Source organism: Anser brachyrhynchus (genome assembly GCF_964034855.1).
Source record: "Anser brachyrhynchus genome assembly, chromosome: 4".
Lineage (NCBI taxonomy): Eukaryota > Metazoa > Chordata > Aves > Anseriformes > Anatidae > Anser > Anser brachyrhynchus.
Window position 1 is genome coordinate 25,057,725 of NC_137698.1, and position 23,167 is coordinate 25,080,891.

A 23,167-nucleotide genomic window follows, 5' to 3' on the forward strand; every position below is an offset into this window, starting at 1 on the left:
ATACAACAGCTATACTCCACTATCTAATTTTATGTGGTAGAGATAAAGTTGTCTCTGTTTCAAACTGTACAGATCACCCTGTGCACCACTAACTGTCTTAAGGCAGGGTGTCTGCAATTATCCAGACTTCCTCTACAATTGGAGAGAACAGCAGTTTTCATAGGAAGATTCATTTCTATCCTAAAATGAGTGTCCTGAATAGGTCAAGCCTATTTTCAAATATTTTCAAGCCAAACCACTTTTCAAAGGTGTTTCTTTTTTTGATTGCCTAGGAAAGGAATGTGAAAACTAGTTCAAAACTGACCATTTAAACCTTCTATTCCATATGGGGACTAGATAAGAGGAATCTGTCTTTACTGTCCATGGCAATATTGATAAATATATATATATAAAAATATGGTTAAATTACTTCAAAAAACAAACAGTATTTCAAATTAATACTCATTATTTAAACTTTTTAACTTTAGAGGTTGAAGTCACATAGGAATCTTTGCAGAAATATGAAAAGGTGTATTTCAGAACTGTCAAGGTCTACGAGTGTATGACTGTATCCAACAAGCTACAGATGTCTGGAAAACAGCTTTTGGCAAAAAAATAATAATAATAAAAAAAAGTGAATACAAATACCTGGGAACAAGTGTAAGCTGAATGAACTTAAGATGATGACAATTTTATAAGCACAAGATTTTAGCCTCTGTACGGTTGGAACAGTTAAATAATTACATGTCACCATGACAAAAATCAGATATAGAAACCTGAAAATAACACCAGCTTACATTAACCAATATCAAGATGGATGTTTCCATCTGACTCAGTTCCCTTTGAAGCCACTAAGCTCTGTTGAAAAAAATGTTAATGTACTAATTCTGAGCTAAGTTTACAAAGAAGTAAAACAAACTCAAGGAAGCTCAATGAAGATTTAAAAAAAAAAACATTTGACATTCACACACACACACACCAAAACAAACAAACAAACAAAAAACAATAAAAATAAATCAGAGCATTGCATAATAACAAGGTATATGTACTTGCATCATTTTATGAATATCTTTTGTAAACAGTGTAGACATATACAATTGAACTTTTTGCACAAAGTAAAATTATTTTCTGAAGTAGGTATACATTTCTTATGAAATCTATTCAGTTAAATATTATATTTATAGATGATGTCAGAATCCAAACAAAGGGTTTTAGTATGATTTATTAGCAAACTATGGTGTCAAAACAAGGATTTTAATATACCTTAGGAAAGTTATTTATTTTCATGGCGCAGTAGACGGATGTTTGTTATAGAAGTTATTAGATTTTGTGGAAGGGATAGTAATTCATGAAAAACAAATTACACTGCCTAGAGAAAAAACAAAGCTGCATTTATTGACTTGGATATAACAGCATACTAAGGATTTACATGGCATTTAAAGAGATTTTGAGGCATGGCCATAAAAATTAGTACTCTTTCTTGTGCAAAATCTGATTAGTAAAAACATATAACAAGTCAAATCCAGAAGGAAACTATTTGATTTAATTTTGGCAATACTTTCAGAAGTTCACTTTGTCCATAAAAACTTTTTTTCAGGTTTTATTTTGTACTCATGAATCTCAGAACTAAACCAGTCTAAACATTCATTCTGGAACACTGTAAGAAGCTATTAGCAATTCTGTTTCAAATAGGCTAGCAGTAAGGAATTGACACAATAAGTCCAAGCCCCTAAGAATTCTGTAATTCTATGAAATATTTAACATAATCACACACCAGTCTATTTCATGGCTGTATACCCTCCCATGGATGCAACATTCAGGTAAGATGTTTCACAAAACCAAATAAATAATAAAAATGACCAGCAATAATTCTTATCTTAAGCTTAGAAAAAATATTTAATAAAAAGATTCTTTCTTTGCTAATCAGAGGTTAAAAAAAGTTACAAAAATTATGAAAATAATTTAATTCCACACATAAGTACCTCAGATTGTGTTAGAATATGCCCTTTTCATTGTTTATTATTCCTAAAACAACAAACTCCATATGTGTCCAGATTAAAATTTCAAGTAGTTATTTGGCTGATAAGCAGTCAATTAACTAATACTACAGCATATCATCTTCAGATTTTCTCCAGAAAGTGTAGTCCCCTCAGAAATTTAGAGTCACACTTTGCTAAAGGATTGGGAATAAACCATTCTGGGCTCAAGCAAAAATTCCTTAGAAAAAATTCTAGTGAAATAAAATTAAATAACAAAACCCAACAACAACAAAGCAACAATGACAACAGCAGCAACAACAGAGATTTATTCCATTTAGGTCGAAGAACGTAAACAAACTTGTGTATCTGATTTCCAGAACAATACTCAAAGATCATCAATAAGGATATATCTCAAATTGCCTGCATGAGTTTGTACTGATATTCAAACACTTTTTAAATTTCCAAATGGTTTATACACATGCATACAGACCGCTTACCTTCTTAATAAAATACAGATGGATAGACATAGAGATATATTGCCTGTTTAAAGAACTGTCTGTGTAAAAATCAGGTTTCCCTTAAAGGCAAATGACCCAGTACTAAAGCTGTATTCACATATTGTGCCTGTGTGCACAGCCCTAAATGGTGTGCTGGACCTCCTTTACAGTCTTGCACTTTGTTCTGTGCATATAAGGAGACTTTCCACTACATGCAATGTGAGTCCATTTCCAGTATGCCACATAAATTACAAACTGTTTTTTCTTTCCAATACATGCAGATAGCTTTGAGATGCATAATCATCATTAAAATGATGCCACCAAAGTTCCAAAACCTTATAATTTCTTTATTTTATGCCCTCACCTAAGCATGATTCTTTTCAGTGTTCAAGCATTTTCTTCTTATCAGACATCTTCAAGTTGTGATGGATCAGACAATTAAATACACAACACTTCAAAAAATGCATAATAAAAGTTGTTTGTTTGTTTAAAGAGAAAAGTAGAAGAGGAAAATCATGTTAGATGAGATCACATGTTTTCACATATCTTGCAAAAACCATCAGATGAAGTTCATTTCTCAGAATTCCATTTACAGTTGCTTGAAACTATTTTATTCTGGCAGGCAGCTGAAAGGAAGTGCAAGTTAGCCACCCAAAGATGCACAGCAAATTCATCAGTAATAAAATTGCTAACAGACACCATTGTAGGAAATTACAGTTCCACGGAAACTTCCCAGGAGGTGATTTATGAAGTGATTTCTCTCAGCAAGCATCACCTTAACAGCTAACCTGGGTGATTCAGAACTTGAGTTCTGAATATTTCAATGGGTTGGCTGATGTACTTAAATTTGTCTATACCATTACAAGACAAAGTGACTGCAATAATTGCTACTAATTTACACTATGAAGGCTACATAATAGTTGCATAAATACCAAGTTTGGCATACCACATCTTCAGTATGTCACACAGACTTATTTTACAGAAGTAGATAATTTATGCAGCTATTCTGACTCGTATTTCAAAGGCTTTGTGATGAAGGTAAGTCTGGTGAAATACAGATTCCAACAGAATCATGCATTAGAAAATGTTCCATAATGAAAGCAAAAGAGTAGACTGGAAGAGACTACTTTCTCAGTTTCAGGAGTCAGTCTTTGCAAAAATAATTCATCTCCTATGTTACACTAACTCTTCCGGCTTATCCTGTTATGAAAATAATTATTCATTTCATACTTTATTAACCCCAAGAAATCTGTTGTGCTCAGCAGCTGGGATGTACTGGATGGTTTAATAACACAAAATGAAACTGCATGCTGAAAAGCCAAACAATTCTCTCAGAAGGTACTCCATGCATAAAAGCAAGTTTTCCTTGCCTATAAAGATACCAGGGTATTAGACTGTGAATGCTGCTTTCCTAACAAAGAATTTAATGATTTCCTTAATTATCTATGAATTTTTAATGTTTTCCATGTCTGATAACAATCACCATTATAATCTAAGGAGCACAATTAGATATTCATCTAGTTAACTGTTGCCACACAAACAATACACTCAAAGTAATTTCCACTCTTATGCTGGTATTTGAAGCTGAATCTTCACACAGATATCTTCAGTTCTAATCATATTGTAGGGGGACCAAACAAATTTTTCTTATGTCTGCAACAAGCAAAATTACTTAGTCATCTTTCTTATCTAAGTTCTACGTAACCTAAGTAAGGTTTAGCCTAATTCAGTACATACAGAGACTACTAAACGAGAAATATCCTGCACTTCCTCATCCTTCTGTACCTTTTTTTCTCCCCATTTCTTTGTATCCTGTATTCAGCACTTACACCTGTCAATTTAACTCCCTCAAGTCCCCTTTTCTTCACCCAGTGCTTTCTTTGCCCATCCATTGTTTTTTCCCAGTTTCACATCCTACTTCATCCACAGCCCCACCATAATATTTTCCAAAGTTTGTAATTGGCCTTGTAGCCCATCACACCAGTCCAGCTCTACAGTCCGTTTCTCTGAGACTTGCTACTGATTGTCAATGTAATACTGTCCATCACAAGAATACAACAAGTATGCCTGCCAGCCCAATAATTTGAACACCCTGTTAGGCAGGAGAAGTGCTGTGAAAAAGTGTAGGGACATTGGCAGAGGAATTTCGGTAGCTCAAAGGCACTGCTAAGCAGTTTGAATATCATTAGTTGTTTCAAGGATAATAGTCAGTGTTTTAAAGAGCAATAAATATTTCTAATAGCCCTGTGCTGTCTCCTACTGTAATCAGTGTCAAAGTTTCCAGAATAAAGCAGTCTATTAAAATCATTAACAAATACAACTCTGGCTGAACCAACCCTGCTTGTTTGTGAGAAGCTATTTTTTTTTTATTTTCCTTATTATTTTTTTTCCCTCCTTATCTCAAAAATATTTATTTGAAGAAACAAGAATCAGAGATTGCTTTTAAAATAATCCATAAAAATATATTCCACAAAATCACAATGAAAATAATCGTCTTTTTTGTTTAGATTTTAAAAGTGCTAATAATAAAAAATAATTTTGTGAACATGAGGCATCACACTGATGTTTTACATGATATGACATTATCTTCTTGTCCTGACCCATCCTTTCCTTCATTTTTGTATTATAACTTTTAACAGGCTTTAAGCCTATTTTCTTCTTTGTCAAGAAAATTGAATTCCTCTTTGCCCATGTTTAAGAAAAAAAACAGACTACAAGACAACAAAAGGTGCCATAAATTGAACAAAAATTCTATTTAGCTCAGTATGTTTGCTCTTATAACATCAAAAAAAAATAGATGTTTAGGATAAAGAATGGGATAAACATACTCTTCGTCTCTTCATTCTTCATTCATACTCTTCATACTCTTCATTCTTCGTCTTTCTGATTGACATGATTTGTACGTGCTTAGCATGGTCAGTGAGTGCATTTTCAGAGTAATTATTCAGCCTCCAAGTGAAGCTCATGCAAAATTCCTATCTGCAATAAACATGAACAAGAAATTTCACAGTTGTGATCCGTTGCATGAAAAATGACTTTATTACTTTTGAACCTGTCTTCTACTACCTATTTTGATTCCTTGAGATATTTATTTTGAGCAGAAGAGATAATAGTTTTTCCTATCCATCATTCTCCAGACCAGTTTTTGTTTCCTTGACCTTTACTTTATTTTCCCCTCATCTAATTCTTAAGACTGAAATATGAAAGTTGTTTTCTGTATGAAGGTGGTTCCAAAGCATTTTGTTCATTCCTGCTGCACCACTTTTCTGAACCTTCTACTACCTAGTACATCTGTTTTGAGATGAAGGGTGGAAAGTGTATAGAGGTCAAAGTGACAAAATTATTCTTTTTTATTATTATTATTTTATTTTTTTTTGAGTGAACTGCCTGGGTTTCTGCAAGTGGCTTATTAACAAACTGAATATACATCACCCATTTGTGAAAACATGTTAAGAGATCATGACAAGCAGCCAGAAACAGCAGAAAAAGCACATGATCCCATGACTAAAGAGAATTATTTCTATTCTGATTCACAAGAAGAAGTTATTCATTTGGCAATTGACTATGCTCCCGTGGGCTTCAAAACACTTCAAGTGCCTCCATAACTCTGCAGGAAAGATGTGAATATACAATATAGATTTGCTGAACAAGTTGAGACATAGTTTCAGTTGAAACTATGGATCATCCAACATGCTGAAGCAAATGTCTTGTGTGAGTGCATCTGAATATGAGGAAAAACAAAAACAACAACAAAACAGCAACAACAAACAAAAAAACCATCCATCAATAGAGTGGATTCAATAATTCTTTTCTACAAATTCTTTCTTAGGCCTCTGGTTTAAGAACTGGAGAAATCTATTATCTTGGCAAGTTGTTCAATAAAGAGTTTGCTTTTGTATGCATTTCATGTGAAAACACATTTTAGCTCTGTGAATGTTCAGCCAATCACTAAATGGCCACAAATCTGTCAAACATCTGACATATGTGCATGTCTTCATGCAAATACATGCTATAACTTTCAGTAATAAACAGTCATGCAAGAAAAAGAGTGAAAGAGTCTGGGACTGTTCTCTGTTCCTGCCTAGGAATCAGAGGAAGGAAAATAAAAGAGAGAAAAATGTGTCTGAAACCATTACAGTGTCAAAAAGTACATGAAAATCATTACACCATACTTCTGAAGACCGTGAAAAGTGATTGGAGGTCTCAAAAATTTTAATTTCTTTATCATTACCTGGCACTTTAAAGTTGTGAAAAATTATATGAGTTAGCTCACAGCTTTATTTTTAAGAATAAAATTACAGTATAACTATTATACACTATATAGTATGCATAATAAAAAAAATAAAGTCAAAACTAGTGAAAGCTGGAAATTTACAAGCTCAAACTAATGCTAAATTAAAATATTTTCATGCACAATTTAAACAAGAGAGAAAACTTTCCAAAATGCTCAAGTTTTTTAAAGTTTTTAATTTGGACCTCCAGAGTCCTACAGTTATATTTTGATAAAAATAAAAATATTTCAAGTGTTTTTGAATATTTTAATTAGCAAATTCATCATACTAAGCAATTATGAGAAATCATTCAATTCCTTCTATACAACAGGAGTCCTCATAGACTTGAAGAAACAACATACATTTAGAAAGTATTTTTCATCAGCAAGATAATCTTCAATAACTGTTCAACTATGTTGGCCTTTTTTTTATATATCACAGCTGGGTGATATATATATGTCACTGGATTATATATATACCATGACTGGGTGATATATAACTATATCTATCATTAAGCACACATTTTAGTTGGAATAGGTCAGGAAAAAAATCACTTTCTGGGACTCTTCAAAACCTTGACTTATTTTCTGAAATAGATAGTCAATTTTTTTTTTCTATATTAAAAAAAAAAAAAATCCAATTCATGTTATTGAAAGAATAAGTTCTGGACATGATATTAAATATAAGTAATACATGAAAAATATTTTTTTTCCAAAAATATTTTACATAAAGTACATACTTTTGAAATATGACAGCATCATGATTTTAATGTCATAAGCTATTAAAAAGATCTGGCATGATTTCAAATTCACAACTCAAATCTTCCTGCTTTATGCTGTAAATATTAGCAGGAATAAGTATCACCAAAATCTTCAGGTCTGAACAAGATCCTTGACTACTGTCCAGAGGTGGTCTATACCACAGGTGGCAAAATAAGACTGTCAGTGCTAATCAGCTAAAGAAAGCTACAGCAAAGTCAAGTTGCCATTGTATTTTCCCTTTGACAATTTTTGCTGAAAAGACATTCAGGGCAAAAATGAGATGGAAGAAAAGTGGATGGAGTACTGACCAAGATTAAATTCAGGTTCCCATGTCTGAATTAATTCGTCTTGCATTTTAATCATCTTGTCTGCCTTGAGAAAAGTACGTACTGTTCTTTCCCACTGAGGTCAGTAAGAGTTTTACATATAGCACTTGTCCCCCAGAGATCATTGCTTAATTAAAGTACAAAATAAAAGTTCTATGATGGTGTTCATTAATCCAAGGGCTAGGAGTAGGTCAGTGGTTAAACTAACAGCAATAACAATGGATTTTGTATTCATGTCAGTACCGCTTATTTAATCCTCAGGGAAGAACTGTCATGGCCTACTTGTCCAACTGTGAAAGGTGGCCTCCTCGAGCTATGTTTTGAATAACTGTCATAGAGGAGCAAAAGCTTCTTCAGAGCCTCAAGGTCCCAGACTGTTTAGTCTATCATGATGGTAAAAACTCTGAGGAGGTATTTCAAGTGAAACACATATTTAAAATTATGCCTACGTGATTTTGCATAAATATAATTCCATTTTTATCTTAGCGTCAGCAAAACCTGTTCCTGAGTCACATATTTCAAACAACTTCAGTAGGGCAAAATTTGCAGGGTGTGACCTGCAAGTCAATAATATTTTACATTTAATATTAATGCTACATATAATTTAATATATTAAATTTAATTAATTTAAATATAAAATAGTCTTTTCATATCAAACCATCTCTAAAGGATTTATCATCCTTTAAAGGAAATAAAAATTGGAATAATATTCTATTATCTAACAATATTTAGTTCAAATATTTGTTTCAAGGCCAGAGTTTTGGTCCACTGTGTAAATTGAAATACATATTTTTATGATAAAGAGTGAAATTTACTTTTCTACATGTAAGAGCCATCCTTCCCCCCCATTGTATTCTTTTTATATTTCTTTTTTATATTTTTATATTTCTTTTTATATAAATCTATTTATAAGATTTTAAACAATAAATCCAGAAGCAAGCTCTGAAACTGTTCCTTAGCTTCTCAGCAGTTTTTCTTGCAACCAGTATCAGAAATGCCTCCTGATGAATCAAGCCAGTGGCTCCTCTTCTGGCCTACCCACATTTCTTTTCTTTAGAAAACAATCTGGCAGAGACAGAAGGTCCTGAAAAGGTTCAGATAAAATACCTAGCACACATTCCTTGATGGAACCATAATTTGGTGACTATTGAAAGCTGAGAATTGAGCTAAACAAATGATAAGTGCCAAATACAGGACATATTACCATAGTGTGCACCAATCCCTTTCTATTTCTTGAAGACTATTTGACTCCTCTTTCCCTTAGTAGGCTGTTGGTGCATACTAATGACGTTCAGGTTCAGATTCCCAATTCAGGTTGAGATTTTCCAACCATTCCCACACTGAGCTTGGTCTAACATAGCTGCTCTGGAAGAAAATACACCAAGGGTTTACCTTTTATTCCATTTACCCCATTTCTGTTTATAAGACGTGAAAATCTTTCATGTTCATTAAAATACTTCTCTGTTCAAGGTAATATAGTAATGAAATTTTCAAAAACACATAAATGATCTCAAATGAGATCTGTAGTAAAGCAAGAGGGGACAGTTCCCACTCTTAGCACTATGTCTATGCCCATAAAAAAAACTGTCTAAGATTCCTTTCTTAACATGCCACATTGCCATAGAAACATCTGGAGTGTTTCCATTCAAAGCCATTAATTGCTATCACCTGGAACATTTTTTCTACTGCTTGAAACATAGTTCTGCAAAACAAATGTGTTTTACAGTCTCAAAACATTCCATTGCTGCTACTACAACTGACTTTTAATCTTAAAGTGTCATCTTGATCTTGTAAACTAGACTATTTTAAATGGAAGATGTTAATTATCTTTGTCATGAGTACCCACATTTAGCAAGGATATCTATATATAGTTTTTGAGAAGGCTTTTCAAATTAACTTTTCAGTTATTTTGAACACCAAAACACTCAAACATTATTCTGCACAAAAATGTTAATTTAAAGAACAGATTAAGCTGTTGGCAGGTTAATTATTTTTCTTTTCTGTGACTGATGATTAATAACCACAAATTTATCTCCTGAAGTATTTTTTTCCTTCTTCATAACTGAATATTTTCTAATGATCTGATTTATTCCAGTCCCTTATTGCAGGCCTGCCAAAATGGTAATGCACAGATTAGCCTCACTGAGAGGAATTTATTTTATAGAGGCTCTGTTGCACCCAGTTTTTCATTTCTCTTTTCTAGTTTCACACTACTTTAGTGATTCTGTTTCCAATGGCATCTGCCAACATATTGTCTATAAATATCTTCAGGCCTGGAACCATCCAGCAACATTCTGTCATATCTAAGCCTAGAGATGCATGTGACTAGCTTGCATTTCTTTTTGAAAAACTATTCTACTTAATATTCTACTTAATTACAAAATTTAATTGCTTAAAAAAAAAAAAAGAGAAATGCACACAGAGATAGATTTGTACATGCAAATTAAATTTGACAGTCAATGACTGACACTACGTGTAATACATATGCACACATGCTCAGTTGAAAATACAAGTTCTATCTAGTTATATACATTTTGCAGAATATAAACATCCTTCACCAGCACATTATAACAAAATTTGTAAACTGACTTTCCCATTCTATGGCTGCCTCAGTGCATGCGCACACATACACACATACATACATACACTTCCACAGCAACAGTGCTATATCATGTAGAAGCCACTGCAATCACCTGCAGCTCACAATTACAATTAAACATGGATTTGTTGGAAGCTGTAAGCAGCCACAGCTGGAAGCAATTGTGAGCAACTATTCACAGTCAGAACCAGCGTTCCTTCCCACTCTGTGTTCAAGTGCAGTCATATAAATAAAACAAGGTAAAAGGAAAACAAACATTTTACTCCTAGCTCCGTGCTGCCTGCCTTGAATGTTACTGTACCTCTCAGTGGAAGAAGAGCAGTATTGGGAGCAAAGCCTTCAACATTGAAATAAATGAAATTGTTAAGCATATAAGTTTCAAGACTTCAGTTTCTCTAGACAGCTATTGAGATCTTTCCAGAGACACAGTCATTGACCAAGGTATGAATTGCAACTATTCAAATTGTGCTGGACATGGCTGAGGCTTGTTAGGAAGGACTGTGACTTGTCAGAGGAGTAACAGACGTGCCACTGTGGATGACCTTACTAAATAGCCAGGTAAAGCTTGAAAATATACCACATGTAAATAATGTGGGTCAGAAAGTATGATAAACAAATGAAAAATAAATGTAACTAAGAAGTAAGTAATCTTTAAATTAAATATATATATATTAATCATGAACTAATGAGCAATCAGGCAAATAAACAAAGGAATCTATCAAAGACTAGCAGTCAAAACAAGATCATTATTTGTCACTTGCATTGTCTAATAGTAATCTGAACTGAATCCGTTCTAAATAACTCACTGAGCATGTGGGATGCCTAGAAAAATGAAAGTGGTAGGTTCTGTGACAGAAAACCTCAATAGCTAATAGTGGTCAGAAACAAGAGCTAAAAAGATGTCAGATGGAAAAAGCAAGCAACTTACTGCACTCATTGCTAATAAATATGGATCTTTTATGTGGAAAGAGCTCTATAATTTACTACTTATATTTGCAATGTAGAATAAGATAGAAAAGCCAGCAAAATTTTAAATTACTGTCATGGTTTTAGCTGGGATAGAGTTAATTTTCTTTATAGAGGTTGGTGTGATGCTGTGGTTTGGACTTTTGATGAAATTAGTGGTAATAACACACTGATATTTTCACATCTTGCAAAGCAGTGCTTGCACAGAGCCAAGGACTTTCCAGTTCCTCATGCTGGCCTGCCAGCAAGAGGGCTGGGGATGCACCAGGAGTTGGGAGAGGACACAGCCAGGGCAGCTGACCCAAAGTGACCAAAGGGCTGTCCCGCACCATGTGGTGTCATTCTCAGCAATAACAGGTGGGGCAAAGAAGAAGGAAGATGGATAGGGTGGTGCTTGGCTTAATGGCTTTCCAAGCCATTATGCATGAGGACACCTGCTTTCCTGGAAATGGTTGAACACCTGCCTGCCCATGGGAAGTAGTAAATGCATTCCTTGTTTTGCATTTCCTTTGTCTTTATCTCAATCCACAAGCACTCACACTTATTATCTTTCCAATTCTCTTCCCTATCCCACCTGGGGAGCGTAAGCTAGCAGCCGTATGGTGCTGAGCTGCCCATTGGGGTTAAACCACAAGTACATGTATGAACATGGAGACTCAGAAAACTCACTTAATAGAAATTAGGAAAAATGGAGTTTTAAAGTACAACATTGACCTCGTCTTAGTCTAAAATTCAAATCTGTAGACTATTTCATTCTTACTTCATTGGTTCCTTTCACTGGATGATCTGAAACTATAAGAAATGAAATATTGCAGGTAAAATAGACAACACTTTCAGAGCACTTTCATCACTTACAAAACCACTCAGGAAACAAACTGAAACAATCTACAGACTCAAGAGATCTATAACTCTGAAATCATCTTATATTCAGAAATAAACTTATGAAGCAGTTTTCCTTTGGATGCTTCCTCAAGTCTATATTTTTTATTCATTGAAGAAAAAATTAAGAAAATAAATAAGAGTTTTTGTTGAGCTTCTTTACTTTAAGCACTTTATATTATGACTAGGTAGAATACTTTACATTGTACTAGGTAAAATAGAACCAGGTGCATGAATTTTACAATTTGTATTAGGCAGCATATCTAAACAAAAAATGTTTAGGAATACAAAATAAAGAATATATTAATTGTATAATATATGTTTATAAAATTGATATCAAGTTTAAAGAGGATCCTTCAGAACAAAACTAGTCCTGAAACATGATGATTCAACAATGCCATGGTGTATGGCATCTACCCTACCCCCTTCCCCCTCCTCTTAGATGGAAAAGAAGAAGGTCTAGAGAGACAAAAGGAGGAAAAGCCTGGAGACTGTCCCATTGATTTGAGTTTATTTGTTATATGATTTTTTTTTAAAATAATTTTTCAGCTTCAGATGTCATTTTACTTCAAGTTTCTTTTGATAGCTTAACAGTATAACACAAAACTCAAGAAACTGCGGGATACAACAAAAATTTATCTTATCTCAAAACCAGGAGAAGACTTATTTTAGAACTCAAACTAAAACTCAAATGTGAGGAGCTACAGGTGGCAGGTACTAAGATTCATTTATATGGTACAAAGTCACTAAATTTCCTTGGCTGATAGGCAGAATACACTCATCACCTCACTAATGTAGTCACATTAGTTTAAACTGGCTTGTGTGTAATTCAGTCGGAGAATCTGCAAAGCTCATTAACACCTGTTTTCAACTTATTGAATATTATATATTTATATATATTTTAAGCATTTGTACTGTTTTTCATACTTCTTGCACATGTCCCTAAGGGTGCACGTGAGCCAGATTTTCATCAAGAGTAAAATTTATTTTCCTGTTGTTTGACTGGGGGCTTACAGTGGTGTAATTATTTAAGAGAGACACTGTATTGACCTACATTGTATTGACCACTGTATTGACTACATTGACCCTGAACTTTTTTGAAAAGAGTAACTTAAAGGTTGCAAACATCTATCCTCTGCCCCCTTCCCCTCACCACCCCCCAAAAAAGTTATCTTTTGGGGAAACAGAAGGTTTTTTCCTTTCTGTTGTTATTACTCTGTCAACATCTATCAACATCTTTTTTAGCATACTTCTAATCCAGTTTGTTCTAAGCTCAGATATGCATACGGACTTTTTTTTTTATTTGAAAGCAACATAAATTTGAGTGATACAATGTATAAAGTCAGTCTAATGCAAGACAATAACCTTTTGAAACAAAAGCAGCAGTATGGTGTGTGGTCTACAGACATTTAATATCCACTTACAAGAGTGCAACACCATCAAAGAGGACTTCATCCTTTATAATAATTTTTCATTTATTGTTAGTGAAAATGCATTCTGTCATTATGAATTTTGAAGCTATAAAGGTAAAAGTAAAAACATTCTAGCAACCAATAAATAAAGTCAGATCATTGACAAAATGAAAGCAGCAGGGTTAGATGGAAATTATTAAATTTTAATAAACTTCTAAATAAGTTTTGTAAGGATAAAATATTTACTTAGACTTGGGGAAAACAAATTAAACGATTTCTATACAGCTACAATAAATATTATTCAGTACAAAGAGAACAAATAGTAGAAAAAAAAAAGGATTAGGAATTCAGTTTCTTACCAGTATTCACCAAGTGCAAGTACACAAAGAAAAATCAATATAACAGATTGTAACTGAAGAAAGGTAATCATATATCGCTGAGCCATTTATAAATAATATGTCAAGCTATTACTTCAGACAACTAGACCTGCAGAACAACATACCAAAAAAATTGAGGAAAGAAAAAAAAAAAAAGGAAAGAAAAAAAAACTAATCACAACTTGTTGTCCAATAATCTTCTTTTCTATGCACATGCATGCATTTCTGTAGACTGCATATTATGCTTAAACAAAATACACATTTAAACAAACACTTCTGAATTAAAAGATCATAGCTTGATAAATAAATTAGTAGAATAGTGATGTGTAGGGGGGTTGTTTCCAGCACTCTGGAAAAAATATTCTTATTCTTTTTCTCCTTAAGCAGTTCTTAGTGGCCAAAAAGTCTCTTTATCTACCTCATCATAGTAAAGACACTTCAGAAAGAAACAAATAGTAAATGCATCAGATTTTTTTTTCAAGAATCTGTTATATTTGTTACAAGGAAAGTAATAAAGTAATCTATGTCAAGCTATTTACATGCTAGTATATTAACTACCCAAGATTTAATCTCAAATAATGTATTCATGCTGCTTTGCAAGGGTGGGAAAATATGCATGATATCCACTGCAGAATGTTCTTCCTCTGAACATTGTTTAAGCATACTTTAGTGCAGAAGCTTTCTTTGAAAAGTTCATTGACCTTGAAAACTAGTGATAAGTGGAGCATGTGAAACACAAACAACAGAAAAAAGTTTGGTTTTGTTTTTTTTTTTCAATAGTGGTGAAGAAACTGATCTCAAGATGAATATTTATGATGTATGTGCAAATTTTCTGAGAAAAAAAAAGAGAAGTTCAGATTGCAGCTGAGTGAAACAGGATTGATTTGTATAACTTCAATCCATGTTGTTTTTATAATCTAATATCTAACTCATGGACATTTTATTTTCAGGACAATTGTGTCAATAATTTAAAATTAAGACATAGCAAGGACATTGGAAATTATTAAAAAACATGAAGACATTATCTAGCATACATTTTTTCTCATAATACTTCTCTGTGACATTGACTATTAGAAGATCAAATTCTGATCTCAATTTTGCCTTATTTTTACCAAGTTCAGAACATACATTATTTGATTTTGTTCATAATTTCCAAACTTCTAATGAAGAAAGAAGATAAAAACAATGTGGCTACATCCAGTATAAATTTTGGAAGTATGGACTTTAAAGCAAAGCATGGGGTGGAGGTGATGATACCAAGGCAGAATTAGAGTTGGGAGAGAGACTTCAGCGGTGGGATAGTGGAGATCAGGGTCATAACCCCAAAAAAAGACGCAAAACATTTCTCACTCTCACATGTGTAGGCCTTGGAATTTAGGTGCCATTGGCACCACCAGTGTTGGGTCATGCAGTTTAGAAATTTTATGTTATTTGAACAACAGGTTGTATGACAAATAGTGCAGACAATCTAGTGCTGTCTACACAGTAGTACATTTGGCAAGTAAATAATGCCTTTACCTTTTTTTTTAGAAAGCAAAGTCACAGTGGCATGCATATATCTAGTAAAGAATGGTTTGACTTGATTGTGTTCTTATTACATTTCCACTAAATGTTGCTTGAGGGATGAAAGTGTACTGTCACAGAAAACTGTTACTGACATTAAACTGCTTAAGTCAATTGTGGAAGTATCAACTAATGGACTCCACAATGAATAACTGTGTTATAACTACACTGAATGATACAGACACTATGTAGACCATTTAAACATACAGACAGACAAAAACAGGTTGGTGCCCAAAATGAGAAAAAAAGTAACTGGAAAGGTCATATCGAATAAAAACATATTTCTGTCATATAGTATCAAAATCATAGCACAGAACCAGGAAATGTCAAGTCAAATCATGTCACAACGTGACAGCTTTTTGAGATCCTGTGTCCAATTGTACTTGGTGCTGGACATTTCAGAAGATTTTCAAGTAGTTGTCTACAAAGACTTGCATGATATACTCACAGAGGGACTTTGTTAATCCCTACACAACCATCCTGTCACCACTTGCTACTTTATGTGTCCTATATTCAACATCAATCATTCAAACTTATAGTAAATGCAACTTCAAGTAACAGCATGGCTTAAAGTTTCATATTCTGTGGATCAGGGAAGATTGTGAAAGGACAAAGATTCCTTTCTGTTGAGTTGCTTTCAACTATGCTATTCTTTGCTGGAAGACCCATTTCAACTGAATCCCCTCAAGTGAGCAGAAAATCACATTAACTATCCGTTGCTACTAAACTTTTATATCATTTAAGTTTAACTATTAAAAAATGGTGTTCCTACTGTAAGTTAGTCAAATAGTGGAAAAATGTGAAATTCCTCAATCTTTCACAGCCTAATGTTGTTCTTTATGGTAAATTAACCTTCTAAGGATGTTTCTCCTTTCCACAGTTATAGAGACCTAAAGCAAAACTTCGATAAAAGGCTTTACACACTACTCATAGCAACTTTCCACACCAATATTTTTGAGTGGAAAAAATAGAAAATTCAGATTACATATGTGTTTGGCGCAACAGTGGATGTCCAGAAGTAGTTCTAAGATAATAAACTCATTTAAATATACTAATTCACTTTTCCTAGTAAATCTCCCTAAATGGAGATATTTGTTAGTAAACTTATTTTCAATGTTGAATATTGGATGTAGAGTGCATATATCATTTCCAGCAACTTTGTTTCAAAAGGTGATTATAGGAAATCAGTCTGAAGAAAGGCTATATACACAGACAAGAGCACTATACGCAGTCCTGAACAGTCTGTACTTGTCAGCAAGGCCCTGCTGAATCCAATGCCTCAGGGCAACACGTTTCTGCAAATTTTTGTGATAGGTTACCACAATGTTATGGTATAAAACTGTGTGGCACACATCAAATGCTTTGGAAAATATATTCACTCCTAAACAAGTATTTAAAGTTGATGTAGTATGTCTTCACATTATTTTCAATGAAAAGATGCAGCCTGCCTTTCTGCAGAATATGCATAGGTTTTGTCATTAACACTGGACTTTTCATTTCAGTGCTAGTGCATAGAGTATTTCAGAGCAGTTGCTTGTTGGGTAGCTGGCCTTAACTCCTGCCCATCACTGTTAATAAGCCTGTGTGGGATGAGGTCATGGTCTCAGCATATCTGATACGACATGAAAGCATTTTGTTCCCTTGTGCAATTGGCAGATGCAGCATCTATTCTCATCCTGAGATAACCTAGCAACAGCAGCATGTGACCACATGACCAAAACATGCAATTAACTCCCACTTCACAAGGTTTACAGCTCAGCAGCTTCACTACCTGCGGCTTATTTCAAATGCCACAGCATGCTTTCCAAGTGATTTGAGCAACTGATTTGCTATGCACAGCTACACAATTTATATATATATATATAAAAGCACTACAATGTCCAAATCCTTCTGAAGGCCGGTTTTGCCATAAAACAGAATAAAGTTAAAGGACCTGCACGAGAGATCCAGTTTTTAGGAATAAAATGGCAAGATGGACGTCGTCAAATCCCAATGGATGTGATCAACAAAATAACAGCTATGTCTCCACCAACTAGCAAAAAAGAAACACAAACTTTCCTAGGCGTCGTGGGGTTTTGGAGAATGCATATTCCAAATTACAGTCTGATTGTAAACCCGCTCTACCAAGTAACCCGTAAGAAGAATGCTTTTGAATGGGGCCCTGAGCAACGACAAGCCTTTGAACAAATTAAGCAGGAAATAGTTCATGCAGTAGCCCTCGGGCCAGTCCGAACAGGACCAGATGTAAAGAATGTGCTCTACACCGCAGCCGGGGAGAATGGTCCCACCTGGAGCCTCTGGCAGAAAGAACCTGGGGAAACTCCAGGTCGACCCCTGGGGTTTTGGAGTCGGGGATACAGAGGATCTGAGGCCCGCTATACTCCAACTGAAAAGGAGATATTGGCAGCATATGAAGGAGTTCGATCTGCTTCGGAAGTGGTCGGTACTGAAGTGCAGCTCCTCCTGGCACCCCGACTGCCGGTACTAGGCTGGATGTTCAAAGGAAGGGTCCCCTCTACACGTCATGCAACTGATGCTACATGGAGCAAGTGGGTTGCACTGATTACTCAGCGGGCTCGAATAGGAAACCCCAGTCGCCCAGGAATCTTGGAGGTGATTATGGACTGGCCAGAAGGCAAATACTTTGGGATATCATCAGAGGAGGAGGTGGTTCGTGCTGAAGAAGCCCCACTGTACAACAAGCTACCGGAAAATGAGAAGAAATATGCCTTGTTCACTGATGGGTCCTGTCGTATTGTGGGAAAGCATCGGAGATGGAAAGCTGCTGTATGGAGTCCTACACGACAAGTTGCAGAAGCTGCTGAGGGAGAAGGTGAATCGAGTCAGTTTGCAGAAGTGAAAGCCATTCAGCTGGCTTTAGATATTGCTGAACGAGAAAAGTGGCCAGTTCTCTCTCTCTATACTGATTCATGGATGGTAGCAAATGCCCTGTGGGGGTGGTTACAGCAATGGAAGCAGAACAACTGGCAGCGCAGGGGCAAGCCCATCTGGGCTGCGGCATTGTGGCAAGATATTGCTGCCTGGGTAGAGAACCTGGTTGTAAAGGTATGCCATGTAGATGCTCATGTGCCCAAGAATCGGGCTACTGAAGAACATCAAAACAACCAGCAGGTGGATCAGGCTGCTAAGATTGAAGTGGCTCAGGTGGACCTGGACTGGCAACATAAAGGTGAATTATTTATAGCCCGATGGGCCCATGACACCTCAGGCCATCAAGGTAGAGATGCAACATACAGATGGGCTCACGATCGAGGGGTGGACCTGACCATGGACACTATAGCACAGGTTATTCATGACTGTGAAACATGTGCTGCAATCAAGCAAGCCAAATGGTCAAAACCTCTTTGGGATGGAGGACGATGGCTGAAATATAAATATGGAGAGGCCTGGCAAATCGATTACATCACACTCCCTCAAACCCGCAACGGCAAGCGCCACGTACTTACAATGGTGGAAGCAACCACCGGATGGCTGGAAACATATCCTGTGCCCCATGCCACCGCCTGGAACACTATCCTGGGCCTTGAAAAGCAAGTCCTATGGCGACATGGCGCCCCAGAGAGAATTGAGTCAGACAACGGGACTCATTTCCGAAACAACCTTATAGACACTTGGGCCAAAGAACATGGTATTGAGTGGGTGTATCACATCCCCTATCGTGCACCAGCCTCTGGAAAAGTTGAACGATACAATGGACTGTTGAAGACTACACTGAAAGCAATGGGTGCTGGGACATTCAAAAATTGGGATACACATTTGGCAAAGGCCACCTGGTTAGTCAATACTAGGGGATCTGCCAATCGAGCTGGACCTGCCCAATCAAACCTGTTACGCACTGTAGAAGGGGATAAAGTTCCTGTAGTGCACGTAAGAAACATGCTGGGTAAGACAGTCTGGGCTACTCCTGCCTCAGGAAAAGGCAAACCCATTCGTGGAATTGCTTTTGCTCAGGGACCTGGATGCGCTTGGTGGGTAATGCAAAAGAATGGGGAGGTCCGGTGTGTACCTCAAGGGGATTTGATACTGGGTGAGAATAGCCCATGAGTTGAATTGTAGTATGTTAATTATTATATAATACTGTATGTCATCACTACCATGATTGCTATATATCATAGATGAAAACGGTGCTTAATTACAAGGTATTGAAAAGAGTGTAACCTGAGCATGACATAAATGGTATGGAATAAAGGGTGGATATCTGTCCTGGTTCCAGTTAGGACAGAGTTAATTTTTCCTCATAGTAGCTGGTAGGGTGCTATGTTTTGGATTAGGATGAGAAGAGCGCTGACAACATGCCGATGTTTTAATTGTTGCAGAGCAGTGTTTACACCAGGCCAAGGACTTTTTGGCTTCTCGCTCTGTCCTGCCAGCGAGCAGGCTAGGGGTGCAGCAGGAGCTGGGAGGGGACAGACCCAGGACAGCTGACCCAAACTGGCCAAAGGGGTATTCCATACCATCTGACGTCATGCTAAACAATATATAGGGGTGGCTGGCCGGGGTGGGGGGCCAGCTGCTCGGGGATAGGCTGGGCATCGGTCAGCGGGTGGTGAGCAATTGCGTTGTGCATCACTTGTTTTCTTACACATTATTATTATTAATACTATTATCATTATCACTATTATTGTTATTATTGTTATTATTATATTCCTGTCTTAATAAACTGTCTTTATCTCAACTCACCAGCTTCACTTTCCCGTTTCTCTCCCCCATCCCAGAGAGGGAGGGGGGAGGGTGAGCGAACGGCTGTGTGGTGTTTAGCTGCCAGCCGGGTTAAACCACAACAACATTTTACATTCAAATTATTATTTAGAAGTAACAAGCCTTATTGAAAAACTATTACTTCTAAACTGATAATGCACATTACAGAACACAGATGCTTTCCATCTGTGCTAAGACAAAGATATGGATGACAAACTCATAATTCCCATTTCAAATGAAGTGGAAGCCATTTGTCCATAGTCTGAAATAAGTATACAATATCAATATGTGGAATTTATACAGGATTTGATTTGATCTTAGAACTACCCAGACACTGTTTGGTTTTGCTTCTAAGTCTATGTAAAAGCCAGAAATTTCTTTTCTTCTTACCTTATAGTTAATAAATGATTATGTAAAAGCCATGTCCTTTTATTGATTTTTAATGAGTCATATCTGCAAAACAATGTAGACAGCTTTCTGTATTTTAAGAGCCCATAATGTATCACTTTTTGTGTGTGTGTGTGTGTGTGTGTGTGTGTGTTTTGTTGTTTAGTTTTATTCTGCTCACAGAAGTGTCCATGTCAGAATTCTGTATTTGGTCTTGTACTTTATGCACTGGAGGAAAAAAAAAAAAAAAAAAAAAAAAGATTAAAATTGTAAAATTGTTGAAACAGACAAGGGAAATATCCTGAATTATTTTTTCTTCAGTCTTCCATCACTGACGGAACCATCACTGGTTCCAGAGGAAATAATGACTGATGTTCATACTTGAGAAAACTGCAGTGATACTAAGAATCTATGCATTCCACTATACTCTCCAGAGGATTTTGGCATAGCTATGATGTCTTTATTACATGCAATTGCCTACAACATTAAGTCATCTGGAGACCTTTGCCATTTTATTAATTATTAAAGCCTAAAACCAGATGCAAAACTCATCTTTAGTCATTCCTCATTTTTGTCAGCATTTTGATGTGTCTACTCTAGTGCGGTAATAACTTTCATAGCGCAATTCTTTTTTCCCTACCTCTTTGTATAGATTGTCAGAATACTGACAGAAACTCCCTCTTCTCTAGTGGGACTAATCAGTAGCAAGTAGCTGTAACCACTTGTCCACAAAGCCTGTTGCCAACACATGCCCCTTAAATCATGGCCCATCCATCACTGCTGCCTGCTTGCAGAAATGAGCAGATGTTCAGTCTCCTGACTGCCACTGGTATGACCACTTGTGGCTGCTAATATTAGTCTACAACTTTTACTCAAATAAAAGAAATGAAAATAGCAGGTGTTCTTAAAAGTTCTTCAGATGGTTATTATTAGATTTGATCTAAGACTGTCCAAGACATCTTGGGGGAGGGGGGGGATCGGATTATTGAGGCATGCATTTTGAAAATTTTCTGCATATGAAAAAGAATTATTGACAATTCTATATGACACATTGAAAATGCCACTACAGTGGTGGCTGGAAGAGGGAGATTCTGGTCTGGCATAAGCAGATTAGAATTTGTACAAGTGCTGTCATATTTCCCCCAGGTACCCTGCTTTTCAGGCTACTGTCTGTCCTTGATATGGACATCTAGGATAACAGCTGTTTTCATCCCTTTGCTAGATAAAATAAGTTCTGGAGTGTCAAAAAAAAAAAAAAAAAAAGGAAGAAAAATTATTCCAAGTTTTAAACTATCACCCTAATTTTATGCAAATTCAATGATATTTTAATTATGATCTCTTTTAGATTTATAATATTTCAAACAATTTATAGGGTATTGGTGTTGCACAAATGACTGCTGAATTTCAAATCCAGGGAGCTATAGTCCTACCTCAGCCACATTTAACCCGTCCTCTCTTGTATTTTTTTCCAAATGTATATCATATTCTCATGGGAGCCTAAATAGTAATTTTCCTCTTCAGTTATTCTCACCTTTTCCCCTTCACACCTATTGTGCAAGGCTATTTTTTTCTCTCCCAAAAATATATTTTTTAAAAAGTATACCAAACAAAAGCTGAAACGTGAGGTCTGTTTATAGCCCATGATGTGAGGGGAGAAGTGCAACTAAATGGAACTAATTTGAAAGACAGAATCATCACCCACACCCAGTGAGAAAAAAAGGCAGTAGAAAGGTTACAGGTAATCAATACTCCGTTTCTTCTGCCTTGGTTCATAGAACTGCGTTTCTCTTGGAAATACAGAATTTCACAAGGTAGAAGCTTTTAAAAGCTTCCTGGATAGCAAGGACATGCACTGATAGCTGGGCTTCAGCTTAACAGCAGCCACAGCACTCTGTGCACTCTGGGTCCACAGCTGAAATTCACAGGGGAATTCTTATGCAAGGTTGAAGGCTCATTTGAGCCTAGCACCAAAGAGAATGCTTCTAGGTTGCAAACTCCAGCACAAGCATTTTCCCTGTCTTCTGTCTAAAGGGGAGCAGGAATTTGAACCTGAAACCAAACCTGGGAGTAACAGTGTGGAGCAAAATGAGGAAGGGCAGTTAGGAGCAAAGCAAGTGACTGGAGAAAGAACATAGAAGGGAGAAAAGAGGAAATTGAGACATGATTTAAAGAAAGATCTAAGGCTTCTGATATTTGCTCAGGTTAGGCTTTTCTTCAGTCAAGGATTTTCCAGTTCTGTCTCTAAAGCAATGAATTTTGTTAGATTTCATCTGCCTACTACAATCACAAACATTAGGAGCCACTCCAGCCTTCCTGCAGGTCTAATAAAACCAGGCAGAGATTTAGGAGGCTATGTTTTTTTTGTTTTGTTTTGTTTTTGGTTTTCCTCATTTTTACATTTGTTCTCTCTTTAGAAGGAAAGGACATGTACATCAATATGAAGATATAATAT

At 35.9% G+C, this 23,167-nt stretch overlaps 2 protein-coding genes across 8 annotated transcripts in view; one reads left to right on the forward strand and one right to left on the reverse strand.

Annotated features, from left to right (window-relative positions):
- LOC308194489 (uncharacterized protein) overlaps nucleotides 1-23,167 on the reverse strand; it is a 251,907-nt gene that overhangs the window by 80,352 nt on the left and 148,388 nt on the right. The window contains exon 1 of one of the 7 annotated variants that reach the window (XR_013950578.1): nucleotides 2,456-5,434. The exons of the other annotated variants lie outside the window; for them this stretch is intronic. The gene's annotated coding sequence lies outside the window, so the exon portion shown is untranslated. Of the gene's footprint in view, nucleotides 1-2,455; nucleotides 5,435-23,167 lie in introns of those variants that run through there. 7 annotated transcript variants of the gene reach the window in all.
- Nucleotides 6,926-19,699, forward strand: LOC308194481 (uncharacterized protein). Its single transcript, XM_080590494.1, has 2 exons — nucleotides 6,926-10,853; nucleotides 11,575-19,699. The coding sequence occupies exon 2, from the start codon at nucleotides 17,602-17,604 to the stop codon at nucleotides 19,672-19,674; it is 2,073 nt and encodes a 690-aa protein (XP_080446620.1). The 5' UTR covers nucleotides 6,926-10,853; nucleotides 11,575-17,601; the 3' UTR covers nucleotides 19,675-19,699.